Source organism: Aythya ferina (assembly GCF_964211825.1).
Source record: "Aythya ferina genome assembly, contig: HAP1_SCAFFOLD_1400, whole genome shotgun sequence".
NCBI lineage: Eukaryota > Metazoa > Chordata > Aves > Anseriformes > Anatidae > Aythya > Aythya ferina.
The window spans coordinates 1-13,336 of NW_028180707.1; the positions used below are offsets into that span (position 1 = coordinate 1).

General features: G+C 60.9%; 2 protein-coding genes across 6 annotated transcripts; one reads left to right on the forward strand and one right to left on the reverse strand.

Moving 5' to 3' along the window:
- Positions 1 to 694: 694 nt before the first annotated feature.
- On the forward strand, positions 695 to 5,857 carry LOC311429579 (sodium/potassium-transporting ATPase subunit gamma-like). Of its 2 annotated transcripts, none has more exons than XM_084540667.1 (7): positions 695 to 764; positions 1,357 to 1,416; positions 2,491 to 2,532; positions 2,872 to 2,904; positions 4,745 to 4,819; positions 4,938 to 4,986; positions 5,607 to 5,857. In XM_084540667.1, exons 1-7 carry the CDS (start codon positions 746 to 748, stop codon positions 5,629 to 5,631), a joined length of 303 nt encoding a protein of 100 aa, XP_084396793.1. In that variant the 5' UTR covers positions 695 to 745; the 3' UTR covers positions 5,632 to 5,857. The 2 variants fall into 2 exon arrangements, with proteins under 2 accessions (XP_084396793.1, XP_084396794.1); XM_084540668.1 differs by having other exon boundaries at positions 1,357 to 1,407.
- Positions 5,858 to 5,872: 15 nt separating this feature from the next.
- Positions 5,873 to 13,327, reverse strand: LOC311429581 (uncharacterized protein). 4 transcript variants are annotated; one of them, XM_084540672.1, is made up of 6 exons: positions 13,216 to 13,327; positions 12,816 to 13,070; positions 12,023 to 12,079; positions 9,630 to 9,752; positions 8,061 to 8,174; positions 5,873 to 5,964 (listed from the first exon to the last, which is right to left on the reverse strand). In XM_084540672.1, exons 3-6 carry the CDS (start codon positions 12,074 to 12,076, stop codon positions 5,878 to 5,880), a joined length of 378 nt encoding a protein of 125 aa, XP_084396798.1. In that variant the 5' UTR covers positions 12,077 to 12,079; positions 12,816 to 13,070; positions 13,216 to 13,327; the 3' UTR covers positions 5,873 to 5,877. The 4 variants fall into 4 exon arrangements, with proteins under 4 accessions (XP_084396798.1, XP_084396797.1, XP_084396796.1 ...); XM_084540671.1 differs by having other exon boundaries at positions 12,816 to 13,088; positions 13,211 to 13,327; XM_084540670.1 differs by having other exon boundaries at positions 13,205 to 13,327.
- Between the last annotated feature and the right edge of the window lie 9 nt (positions 13,328 to 13,336).

Sequence of the window (13,336 nt, forward strand, 5' to 3'; positions counted from 1 at the left end):
GGACTGGGGGCGGGGGCGACACTGGTCTGGACTGGTTTATACTGGTCTGGACTGGTCTGGACTGGTTTGGACAAGGGAAAGGGGGCCGCACTGGTTTGTACTGGTCTGTACTGGTTTGTACTGGTCCGTATCAGTACATACTGGTCTGTACTGGGAACATTGGTCTGTTGTGGTTTTTACTGGGATTAGCAGGCTGTACTGGTTTGTACTGGTTTGTACTGGTCCATACTGGTCCATACTGGTTTGTAGTGGTTCTTACAAGATTGTACTGGTTTATACTGGTCTGTGCTGGTTCTTACTGGTTTATACTGGTCCGTACTGGTGTATACTTGTCTGTACTGGGAACTGGGATCACAAGACTGTAGTGGTTTGTACTGGTTTGTACTGGTCTGCACTGGTTTGTACTGGTCTGTACTGGTTTGGAGTGGTTTATTCTGGTCCTTACTGGTTTGTACTAGTCTGTACTGGTTTATACTGGGCCTTACTGGTTTATACTGGTACATACTGGTCTGTAGTGGGAACATTGCTCTGTTGGGGTTTTTACTGGGATCGCCAGTCTGTAGCGTTTTGTACTGGTTTGTACTGGTCTGTACTGGTATATACTGGTCCTTACTGGTCCATACTGGTTTATACTGGTCCATATTGGTTTATACTGGTTTATACTGGTTTATACTGGTCTCTGTGCCCCCCAGGCTTGCAGACGGACCCCCCCACCCCAGAGCCCGCCGGCACCGAGAGCAGCGGGATGGCCTGGACGTCCCCCAGTGAGTGCCCCAAAATGTCCCCAAATGTCCCCAAAATGTCCCTAAATGTCCCCAAAACGTCCCCAAAGTCCCCAAATGACCCCAAATGTCCCTAAATGACCCCAAATGTAATCAAATGTCCCCAAAATGTCCCCCAAATGTCCCTAAATGACCCCAAATGTAATCAAATGTCCCCAAAGTGTCCCCAAATGTCCCCAAAATGACCCAAAATGTCCCCCAAAGACCCGAAATGTCCCCAAATGTCCCTAAAATGTCCCCAAATAACCCAAAAATGTCCCCAAATGTCCCCAAAATGACCCCAAATGTCCCCAAAAGACCCCAAAATGTCCCCAAATGTCCCCAAATCCCCCCAAATGACCCAAAATGTCCCCAAATGTCCCAAAAATGACCCCAAAATGTCCCCAAAATGACCCGAAATGGCCCCAAACGTCCCCAAATGACCCCAAATGTTCCCAAAAGACCCAAAATTTCCCAAAATGACCCCAAAATGTCCCCAAAATGACCTGAAATGACCCCAAATGCCCCAAAATGACCCCAAAATTTCCCAAAAGACCCAAAATGTCCCAAAATGACCCCAAATTTCCTCCCCCAGGCTCACCGACCACGGACGAGGAACCGGAGCTGAGGGCGGTGACAGAGTGCGGTGTGTGGGGTCGGGGTTATGGGGTCAGGGTTATGGGGTCAGAGGGATTTGGGGTCAGGGGTTATGGGGTCAGGGTTATGGGGTCAGAGGGATTTGGGGTGAGAGGTTATGGGGTTATAGGACCAGGGGTTATGGGGTCAGGGGGATTTGGGGTCAGGGGTTATGGGGTTATAGGACCAGGGGTTATGGGGTCAGGGGGATTTGGGGTCAGGGGTTATGGGGTTGGGGTTATGAGGTTATGGGGTCAGGGGTTAAGGGGTCAGAGGGATTTGGGGTCAGGATTATGGGGTCAGGGTTATGGGGTCAGGGTTATGGGGTTATGGCGTCGGGGTTTATGGGGTCAGGGGGATTTGGGGTCAGGGTTATGGGGTTATGGGGTGAGGGGTTATAGGGTCGGGGTTATGGGGTTATGGGGTTGGGATTTATGGGATCAGGGGTTATGGGGTCAGAGGGTGTGGGGTCAGGGGTTATGGGCTAATGGGGTCAGGGGAATTTGGGGTCGGGGTTATGGGGTCAGTGGATATGGGGTCAGGGGGATTTGGGGTCAGGGGTTATGGGGTCATGGGGGTTATGGGGTGAGGGGTTATGGGGTTGGGGTTATGGGATCAGGGGGTTATGGGGTCAGAGGATATGGGGTCAGGGTTATGGGGTCAGGGGGATTTGGGGTCAGGGTTATGGGGTTATAGGACCAGGGGTTATGGGGTCAGGGGGATTTAGGGTTAGGGGTTATAGGGTTGGGGTTATGAGGTTATGGGGTCAGGGGATTTGGGGTCAAGGGTTATGGGGTCAGGGTTATGGGGTCAGGGGTTATGGGGTTATGGGGTTGGGGTTTATGGGATTTGGGGTTATGGGGTCAGAGGTTATGGGGTCAGGGTTAAGGGGTTATGGCGTCGGGGTTTATGGGGTCAGGGGGATTTGGGGTCAGGGTTATGGGGTTATAGGACCAGGGGTTATGGGGTGAGGGGTTATGGGGTCAGGGGTTATGGGGTCAGGGGGATTTGGGGTCAGGGGGATTTGGGGTCAGGGGTTATGGGGTCAGTAGGATTTAGTTCCCACCCCCCTGACCCCATTCCCCCCCCCCAGGTGACTGCAAACAGCCCCGGGCGACAGCGGGGCCAAAAAAAGGTGGGAGCCACACCCCAAAAACCCCCAAAACCCCCCCAAAATCCTCAAAAACCCCCAAAAATCCCCCAAAACCCCCCAAAATCCCCCAAAACCCCCCAAAAAATCCCCAAAACCCCCCAAAAATCCCCCAAAATCCCCCCCTGACCCCCCCCGGCCCCAAATCCCCCCGATTTTCCCCCAATTTCCCCCATTTTCCCCCAATTTTCCCCAATTTTCCCCCCTTTTCCCCCATTTCCCACCCCAAATCCCCCCCCGAGTGGGAGGAGCCTGCGAAGGGGGCGGGGCTACCACAAGCCCCGCCCCCCGATCCCATTGGTTAATGCCCCCTCCCCCCCGCAGGGGCTGATGGGAACCAGGAAGACTTCTACTACGGTGAGGCCACGCCCCCTCGTTAGGCCACGCCCCCTATTAAGCCACGCCCCTTTCCATAAGCCACACCCGCAAGCCACGCCCCATTCCCAAGCTCCGCCCCCATCCTCAAGCCCCCCCCACCGTTTAGGCCCCGCCCCCTTTCAGCCCAGCCCTTAAGGCCTCGCCCCAAGCCACGCCCCTCTCCATAAGCCACGCCCCCTCCATAAACCACCCCCCTTTAAGCCACGCCCACAAAAGCCACGCCCCATTCGTTAAGCCCCTCCCACTACCCACACCATCAAATCCCTCCCCCTTTAAGCCCCGCCCACTAAACCCGCCCCTCCTCAGCCCTACCCTGTTAAGCCCCGCCTCCTGCTCACGAGGCCCCTCCCACCATTGGCCACGCCCTCAAACAGGCCACGCCCACCTCTAAGCCACACCCCCTCCCTCCTACCCCCACCCCCATCCCTTGACCCCACCCACCCCTTAGGCCCCTCCCACCCCTCAGGCCCCGCCCACCCCTTAACCACGCCCACCCATAGACCACGCCCACTCCTAGACCACGCCCATCAACAGACCACACCCACCTCTAAGCCCCGCCCCCACCTTGCTCCTACCCCTCCCATCGTTCCTCACCCCCATTGGACGCCACCCACCCCTTAGGCCCCTCCCACCCCTCAATCCCCGCCCATCCCTTAACCACGCCCACCCCTAGACCACGCCCATCAACAGACCACGCCCACCTCTAAGCCACGCCCCCACCTTGCTCCTACCTCCCCCCATGGTCCCTCACCCCTACAACCCCATTGGACCCCTCCCACCCCTTAGGCCCCTCCCACCCCTTAGGCCCCGCCCACCCCTTAACTACGCCCACCCCCAGACCACGCCCACCCCATGGCCACGCCCACCTCTAAGCCACGCCCCCTCCCTCCTACTCTCCATGGACCCACATTGGCCCCACACCCCCATTGGACCCCACCCACCCCTTAGGCCCCGCCCACTCCTTAACCACGCCCACCCCCAGACCACGCCCACCCCATGGCCACGCCCACCTCTAAGCCACGCCCCCCTCCTCCTACCCCCATGTGGTCCCTTGACCCCTCACCCCCCATTGGACCCCACCCACCCCTTAGGCCCCTCCCACCCCTCAATCCCCGCCCACCCCTTAAGCCCCGCCCACCCCTTAACCACGCCCACCCCAGACCACGCCCACCCCCAGACCACGCCCACCTCTAAGCCCCTCCCCTCCCTCCTACCCTCCATGGACCCACACCCCCATGGGACCCCACCCACCCCTTAGGCCCCTCCCACCCCTCAGGCCCCGCCCACCCCTTAACCACGCCCACCCCAGACCACGCCCACCTCTAAGCCACGCCCCCCTCCTCCTACCCCCATGTGGTCCCTTGGCCCCTCACCCCCCATTGGACCCCACCCACCCCTTAGGCCCCTCCCACCCCTCAATCCCCGCCCACCCCTTAAGCCCCGCCCACCCCTTAACCACGCCCACCCATAGACCACGCCCGCCCCCTGACCACGCCCCCTGCCCCTCCCCCTCCCTCCTACCCTCCATGTGGTCCCTTGGACCCACACCCCCCTCAGGCCCCTCCCACCCCTCAATCCCCGCCCACCCCTTAAGCCCCGCCCACCCCTTAACCACGCCCACCCCCAGACCACGCCCACCCTTGACCACGCCCACCTCTAAGGCCCTCCCCCTCCCTCCTACCCTCCATGGACCCACACCCCCATGGGACCCCACCCACCCCTTAGGCCCCTCCCACCCCTCAAGCCCCGCCCACCCCTTAACCCCGCCCACCCCCAGACCACGCCCACCCCCTGACCACGCCCCCTGCCCCTCCCCCAGACTACCCCTCCCTCCGGAAGTGGGGCCTGGTGGTGGCGGCCGCGCTCTTCGTCACCGGCATCGCCGTCATCGCCTGTGAGTGACCCCCCCCCAAAAATCCCCACCCCCACCCCCACCCCCCCCACCCATGGGTGCCCCCCCCCACCCAAAAACCCCTCCCCCACCCCCCAACCTCTCTCCCCTCCCCCCCCAGGTGGGAAATTGGGGAAGTTCCCGCGCTGCTGGGGCCGGAAGAGGAAGAAGTGAGTGACCCCCCCCCCCCCCCCAAAAAATGTGACCCCCCCCAATTGACCCCCACCCCCCCCAGACCCCCCCCAGGCCCCCCCTTCCCCAAATTAACCCCCCCCTTGCCCCCCTCCCCCACCCAAGACCCCCCCCATTGACCCCCCCAATTCCCCTCCCCCCATGGGACCCCCCCCAATTGACCCCCCCCCCCCAATTCCCCCCCCCTTTTGGGACCCCCCCCCCCAATTCCCCTCCCCCCAACCCCCCCCATTGACCCCCCCCCACCCCAAGACCCCCCCCAGTTTGCCCCCCCCCATGGGACCCCCCCCAATTCCTCCCCCCCCATGTGACCCCCCCCCCAATTCCCCCCCCCTTTTGGGACCCCCCCCCCAATTCCCCTCCCCCCACCCCCCCACGTGACCCCCCCCTCCCTCCCCACCCCCCCATGGACCCCCCCAATTTCCCCCCCCTCCCCCCTTTCCCCCCCCTTTTCCCCCCCCCCAACCCCAGACCCCCCCCACGTGACCCCCCCTCCCCCCACCTGACCCCCCCCACCCCCCACCTGACCCCCCCACCCCCCACGTGACCCCCCCCATCACGTGACCCCCCCCCAAATTAACCCCTCCCCCCCCCCCAGCGCCTACGACATCGCCCAGCTCTGAGGACCCCTCCCCCCCCCATCGGAAAAAGGGGGCGTGGCCACGGAGCCCCGCCCCCTTTCCACCCAAGCTCCGCCCCCCCTTCTCCGTGGCTCCGCCCCCTTTTCACCTTGGCCACGCCCCCCCGCGCGCTGGACGCCCCGCCCCCTTTATTAAACGACCCCTCCCCCCTTCGGTGACGTCATTGGGGGCGGGGCCGAGGCGATGACGTCATTGGATGGGCGACCAATGGGAGTGAAGGGGGTTTTATTAAGGGGCGGGGCCGGGGGGCGGGGCCTCCGCTGGCTCCGCCCCCTCGGCGGGGGGGGGCAGGGCCGTCTGGTAAATGACCACGGGCTGGGGGGGGGGGGAGGGGTAAAAAAGGGGGGGGGGAGGGGGGAAAAGGGGGGGGGGGAGGGGTCAGCACCTGGGGGGGGACCCCGAAAATGCCCCCAGGGACCCCATAAAGCCCCCAGGGCCCCCCCATTTCCCCCCCGACCCCCCAAATTCCCCCAAAACCCCCCCCATTCCCCATAACCCCCCCCAAAAAACCCAAACCCCCCCAACCCCCCCCCAAAACCCCCCATTTACCCCCCTGACCCCCAAAATTCCCCCAACCCCCCCCCAAAAACCCCCCAACCCCCCCCATAACCCCCAAAATTCCCCCATTTACCCCCAAAACCCCCCCTGAGCCCCCCATAACCCCCCCCATATCCCCCAAAATTCCCCAAAACCCCCCAAAATCCCCCCAAAACCCCCCCATTTACCCCCCAACCCCCTTATAACCCCCCCATATCCCCCCAGGACCCCCCCAAACCCCTCTAAACCCCCCCAACCCCACCATAATCCCCCCAAAAAAACCCAACCCCCCCCCAAATTCCCCCATAACCCCCCCAAACCCCCCTATTTCCCCAAAATCCCCCCAAAAAAACCCCAAACCCCCCCATAACTCCCAAAATTCCCCCAAAACCCCCCCATTTACCCCAAAACCCCCCATAACCCCCCCATTTCCCCTAAATTCCCCCAAAACCCCCAAAATCCCCCCAAAACCCCCCCATTTCTCCCCCTGACCCCTCAAAATCCCCCAAAATTCCCCCAAACCCCCCCATATCCCCCAAAATTCCCCCAAAAACCCCCATTTTCCCCCAAAACCCCCCCATTTCTCCCCCTGGCCCCCCGAATTCCCCCAAAATCCCCCCAAACCCCCCCATAACCCCCAAAATTCCCCCCAAAACCCCCCCATTTACCCCCAAACCCCCCCAAACCCCCCCAACCCCCCCCATTTCTCCCCCTGACCCCCCAAATTCCCCCAAAATTCCCCCAAAACCCCCCCATAACCCCAAAATTCCCCCAAAACTCCCCAGTTTCCCCCCAAAACCCCCCCATTTCCCCCCCTGACCCCCCAAATTCCCCCAAAATCTCCCCAAAAACCCCCCAAACCCCCCCATAACCCCCAAAATTTCCCCCAAAACCTCCCATTTACCCCCAAAATCCCCCCCAACCCCCCAATAAACCCCAAAATACCCCCAAATCCCCCCATTTTCCCCCCAAAACCCCCCATAACCCCCCCATTTCCCCCTAAATTCCCCCAAAACCCCCCAAAATCCCCCCAAAACCCCCCCATTTCTCCCCCTGCCCCCTCAAAATCCCCCAAAATTCCCCCAAACCCCCCCATATCCCCCAAAATTCCCCCAAAAACCCCCATTTTCCCCCAAACCCCCCCCAAAACCCCCCTCATTTCTCCCCCTGGCCCCCCGAATTCCCCCAAAATCCCCCCAAAAACCCCCCAAACCCCCCCATAACCCCCAAAATTCCCCCCAAAACCCCCCCATTTACCCCCAGCCCCCCCCAACCCCCCCCATTTCTCCCCCTGACCCCCCAAATTCCCCCAAAATTCCCCCAAAACCCCCCATAACCCAAAATTCCCCCAAAATCCCCCATTGTCCCCCCATAACCCCCCCAAACCCCCCCATTCCCCCCCCTGACCCCCCCAAATTCCCCCATAACCCCCCCAAACCCCCCCATTTCTCCCCCTGACCCCCCAAAATCCCCCAAAATTCCCCCAAAACCCCCCAGTTTCCCCCCAAAACCCCCCCATTTCCCCCCTGACCCCCCAAATTCCCCCAAAATCTCCCCAAAAATCCCCCAAACCCCCCCATAACCCCCAAAATTCCCCCCAAACCCCCCCATTTCCCCCCCATTTCCCCCCTGACCCCCCAAAATCCCCCCAAAATTCCCCAAAATTCCCCCAACCCCCCCCATAAACCCCAAAATTCCCCCAAAACCCCCCAAAATCCCCCCCAAACCCCCCCAACCCCCCCCATTTACCCCCAAACCCCCCCCTACACGTGACCGCGCCCTCACGTGGCCCCTCCCCCACCCACGTGACCCTCCCCCAGCCCCGCCCCCTACCCACGTGACCACCCCCCTAAGCCCCGCCCCCCGCCACTCACCGCCTCCCCCCGCGCCTCCAGCGCCCTCCCGGCCGCCACGGCCCCGCCCACCGCCAACGCCACTTCCGCCGCCGTCGCAGCCAATAGCAGCGCCTGCAGGCCAAGCACCGCCCCCTGCCACGCCCACTCGGTCAGGCCACGCCCACGCCGCCCCCCAGGCCACGCCCACAGACTCTAGGGGGGTTCCCTGCCGGGACCAGGCCACGCCCACCCGGCCAGGCCACGCCCACTGTCGCCTGGCCACGCCCCTGCTGGGCCCCATAGGGAGACAGCAGCGCCCCATAGACCCCATAGAGCCCCCCCTGACCCCATAACCCCCCCATAACCCCCCCATGACCCCCCAAAACCCCATAACCGACCCCAAAACTGACCCCATAACCCCCCCATGACCCCATAACCCACCCACAACCCCCCATAACCCCATAACCACCCCATAACCCCCTGACCCCATAGCCCCCCCGACCCCATAACCACCCACCTGACCCCATAACCCCCCCATAACCCCATAACCACCCCATAACGGCCCCCTGACCCCATAACCACCACCCCATAAGCCCCCAACCCCATAACCACCCCCCCGACCCCATAACCCCCCTGACCCTATAACGACCCCATAACCCCATAACCACCCCATAACCCCCCTGACCCCATAACCTCCTCCCTGACCCCATAACCCCCCTGACCCCATAACCTCCTCCCTGACCCCATAACCCCATAACCCCACAACCCCCCATGACCCCATAACCCCCCCCCGACCCCATAACCCCCCCCGTGACCCCATAACCCCCCCGACCCTATAACCTCCCCCTTGACCCCATAACCACCCCATAACCCCCCTGACCCCATAACCTCCTCCCTGACCCCATAACCCCACAACCCCCATGACCCCATAACCCCCACATGACCTCCACGACCCCATAACCCCCCCCATGACCCTATAACCCCCCTGACCCTATAACCGACCCTATAACCCCATAACCACCCCATAACCCCCCTGACCCCATAACCCCATAACCCCATAACCCCCCATGACCCCACAACCCCCCCATGACCTCCACGACCCCATAACCCCCCTGTGACCCCATAACCCCCCCGACCCTATAACCAACCCTATAACCCCATAACCACCCCATAACCCCCCTGACCCCATAACCTCCTCCCTGACCCCATAACCCCACAACCCCCCCGACCCCATAACCTACCCCCCGATCCCGTAACCCCCCCCGTGACCCCATAACCCCCCCGACCCTATAACCTCCCCTGTGACCCTATAACCCCCCTGACCCCATAACCTCCTCCCTGACCCCATAACCCCATAACCCCACAAGCCCCCCGACCCCATAACCCCCCCCGTGACCCCATAACCCCCCCCGACCCTATAACCACCCTATAATCCCCCTGACCCTATAACCTCATCCCTGACCCCATAACCCCCCTGACCCCATAATCTCCTCCCTGACCCCATAACCCCATAACCCCACAACCCCATGACCCCCCCGACCCCATAACCCCCCCCGTGACCCCATAACCCCCCCGACCCTATAACCGACCCTATAAGCGACCCCATACCTGTGCGGCCGGCCCCATGTCCCCGCAGGGGTGGCAGCCGTGGGGCAGGAGCAGCCCCAGCAGCGCCAGCTCCAGCCCCGCCCCCACCGCGCTCAGCACCCCCAGCGCCAGCCCCGCCCGCACCTGCGGCACCAGTAAGACCAGTATCACCAGTAAGGAACCAGTACGGCACCAGTATGGCACCAGTAACACCAGGATGGCAGCCGGTGACACCTTATATGGCACCTTATATGGCACCAGTATCACCAGTAACACCAGGATGGCACCCATTGGCACCCAGTGACACCCTACGTGGCACCTTATATGGCACCAGTATCACCAGTAACACCAGTATCACCAGTAAGGAGCCAGTATGGCACCAGTAACACCAGTATGGCAGCTGGTGACACCTTATATGGCACCTTATATGGCACCAGTATCACCAGTAACACCAGTATGGCACCCAGGGACACCCTACGTGGCACCTTATATGGCACCAGTATCACCAGTAACACCAGTATGGCACCCAGGGACACCAGTATAACCAGTAAGGCACCAGTATGGCACCAGTGACACCAGTATGGCACCTGGTGACACCTTATATGGCACCCAGTGACACCCAGTGGCACCCTACATGGCACCTTTTATGGCACCAGTATCACCAGTAACACCAGTATAACCAGTAAGGAACCAGTATGGCACCAGTATGGCACCAGCATGGCACCAGTAACACCAGTATAGCACCTGGTGATACCTTATATGGCACCCAGTGGCACCCTACATGGTACCTTATATAGCACCAGTATAACCAGTAACACCAGTATCACCAGTAAGGCACCAGTATGGCACCGGTATGGCACCCAGTGACACCAGTAACACCAGTATGGCACTCAGGGACACCAGTATGGAACCTTATATGGCACCCAGTGGCACCCAGTGACACCCTATATGGCACCTTATATGGAACCAGTATCACCCAGTAACACCAGTATCACCAGTAAGGCACCAGTATGGCACCAGTATGGCACCAGTATGGCACCAGTAACACCAGTATGGCACCCAGTGACACCAGTATGGCACCCAGGGACACCTTATATGGCACCCAGTGACACCCTACATGGCACCTTATATGGCACCAGTATCACCAGTAACACCAGTATGGCACCCAGTGACACCAGTATGGCACCCAGGGACACCAGTATAACCAGTAAGGCACCAGTATGGCACCAGTATGGCACCAGTAACACCAGTATGGCACCCAGTGACACCAGTATGGCACCCAGGGACACCTTATATGGCACCCAGTGACACCCTACATGGCACCTTATATGGCACCAGTATCACCAGTAACACCAGTATGGCACCCAGTGACACCAGTATGGCACCCAGGGACACCAGTATAACCAGTAAGGCACCAGTATGGCACCAGTATGGCACCAGTAACACCAGTATGGCACCCAGTGACACCAGTATGGCACCCAGGGACACCAGTATCACCAGTAAGGAACCAGTATGGCACCAGTATGGCACCAGTAACACCAGTATGGCACTCAGGGACACCAGTATGGCACCTTATATGGCACCCAGTGGCACCCAGTAACACCAGTAACACCAGTATGGCACCCAGTGTCTCCCAGTGTCACCCTATGGGGGCGTGTAGGGTGTCCCTATAGGGTGTCCCCCCTAAACCCCTCCCCCTTTCCCCCAAACCCCTCCCCTTTTCCCCCAAACCCCTCCCCTTCCCCTAAACCCCTCCCCCTTTCCCCCAAACCCCTCCCCTTTCCCCTAAACCCCTCCCCCTTTTCCCCTAAGCCCCTCCCCCTTCCCCCTAAACCCCTCCCCTTCCCCCTAAACCCCTCCCCCTTTCCTCCAAACCCCTCCCCCTTTTCCCCTAAGCCCCTCCCCCTTCCCCCTAAACCCCTCCCCTTTCCCCATAAACCCCGCCCCCTTCCCCCTAAACCCCTCCCCTTTCCCCATAAACCCCGCCCCCTTCCCCCAAACCCCTCCCCTTTTCCCCCAAACCCCTCCCCCTTCCCCATAAACCCCTCCCCTTTTCCCCCAAACCCCTCCCCCTTCCCCCTAAGCCCCTCCCCCTTCCCCCTAAACCCCTCCCCTTCCCCCTAAACCCCTCCCCCTTTCCTCCAAACCCCTCCCCCTTTTCCCCTAAACCCCTCCCCCTTTTCCCCTAAACCCCTCCCCCTTCCCCCTAAGCCCCTCCCCCTTCCCCCTAAACCCCTCCCCTTTCCCCATAAACCCCGCCCCCTTCCCCCAAACCCCTCCCCCTTTCCCCCAAACCCCTCCCCCTTCCCCCAAACCCCTCCCCCTTCCCCCTAAACCCCTCCCCCTTTTCCCCTAAGCCCCTCCCCTTTTCCCCTAAGCCCCGCCCCCTCCCCCTAAGCCCCGCCCCCACTCACCCTCCCCGCCGAGGGGCTCAGCGCCGCCCCCGCCAGCACCGCCCCCGACACCATGAACTGGGGGGGGGGGGGGGGTAATTAGCGGGGGGGTAATTAGCATGGGGGGGGGTAATTAGGGCCGGGGGGGGGGCCCACAACTGCCCCCCCACCCCCCTATTGCCCCCCCGTGCCCCCCCCGCCCCTTTATTCCCCCCCACCCTATTGCCCCCCCCTCCCATTAATTGCCCCCTCCCTAATTAAGCCCTAATTAAGCCCCCCCAATAATTACCCCCCCAATTAACCCCCAATAATTGCCCCCTCCCTAATTAAGCCCCCCAATAATTGCCCCCCCAATTTACCCCCCCACTAATTGCCCCCCCCAAATTGCCCCTTAATTAACCCTCTCCAATAATTGCCCCCCCAGTAATTGCCCCCTCCCCAATTACCCCCCCAATAATTAACCCCCATTAATTACCCCCCCCATTTTACCCCCCCATAATTGCCCCCTCCCAATGACCCCCCCAATAATTACCCCTCAATAATTAACCCCCCCAATTATTACCCCTCAGTAATTACCCCCCATTAATTACCCCCCCAATTACCTCCCCCAATAATTGCCCCCTAATTAACCCCCTAATTAATTGCCCCCTCCCATTACCCCCCCATTACCCCCCCATTACCCCCCCATTACTCCCATTACCCCAATTACCCCCCAATTACCCCCCCAATTACCCCCCTAATTAATTACCCCCCACCCCCCTAATTACCTCTCCCTAATTACCCCCCCCACCCCCCTAATTGCCCCCCCCCTCACCAGGGTGCCGGTGCCCAGGGGGACCCCGAGTTGGGCGCTGAGGGGGTCGGGGAGGGCCCCCCAGCAGCGCCCCCCCCAGCGCCACCTGCAGCGCCCCCAGCAGCACCTGCGTCACCTGCGGGGGGACCCTACTCACACTTTACTCACACTTTACTCACACCCTACTCGCACCCCAACTCGTCCCCTTAAGCCCCATTCCCCCTATCACTACTTATCCGCAGCTTCATTCACTCCATATCACTACTCACACCACTACTCACACTTTACTCACACCTTACTCACACTTTACTCACTCCCTACTCACACCCCGACTTGGCCCCTTTAACCCCATTCACCCCCTATCGCTACTAATCCCCTGTCCCCCAGCCTCGTTCACCCCATATCGCTACTCACACTTTACTCACACCCTACTCACACTTTACTCACACCCTACTCGCACCCCAACTCGTCCCCTTTGGCCCCATTCACCCCTTATCATTACTTATCCCCTTTACCCCAGTCCCATTCATGCCTTATCACTA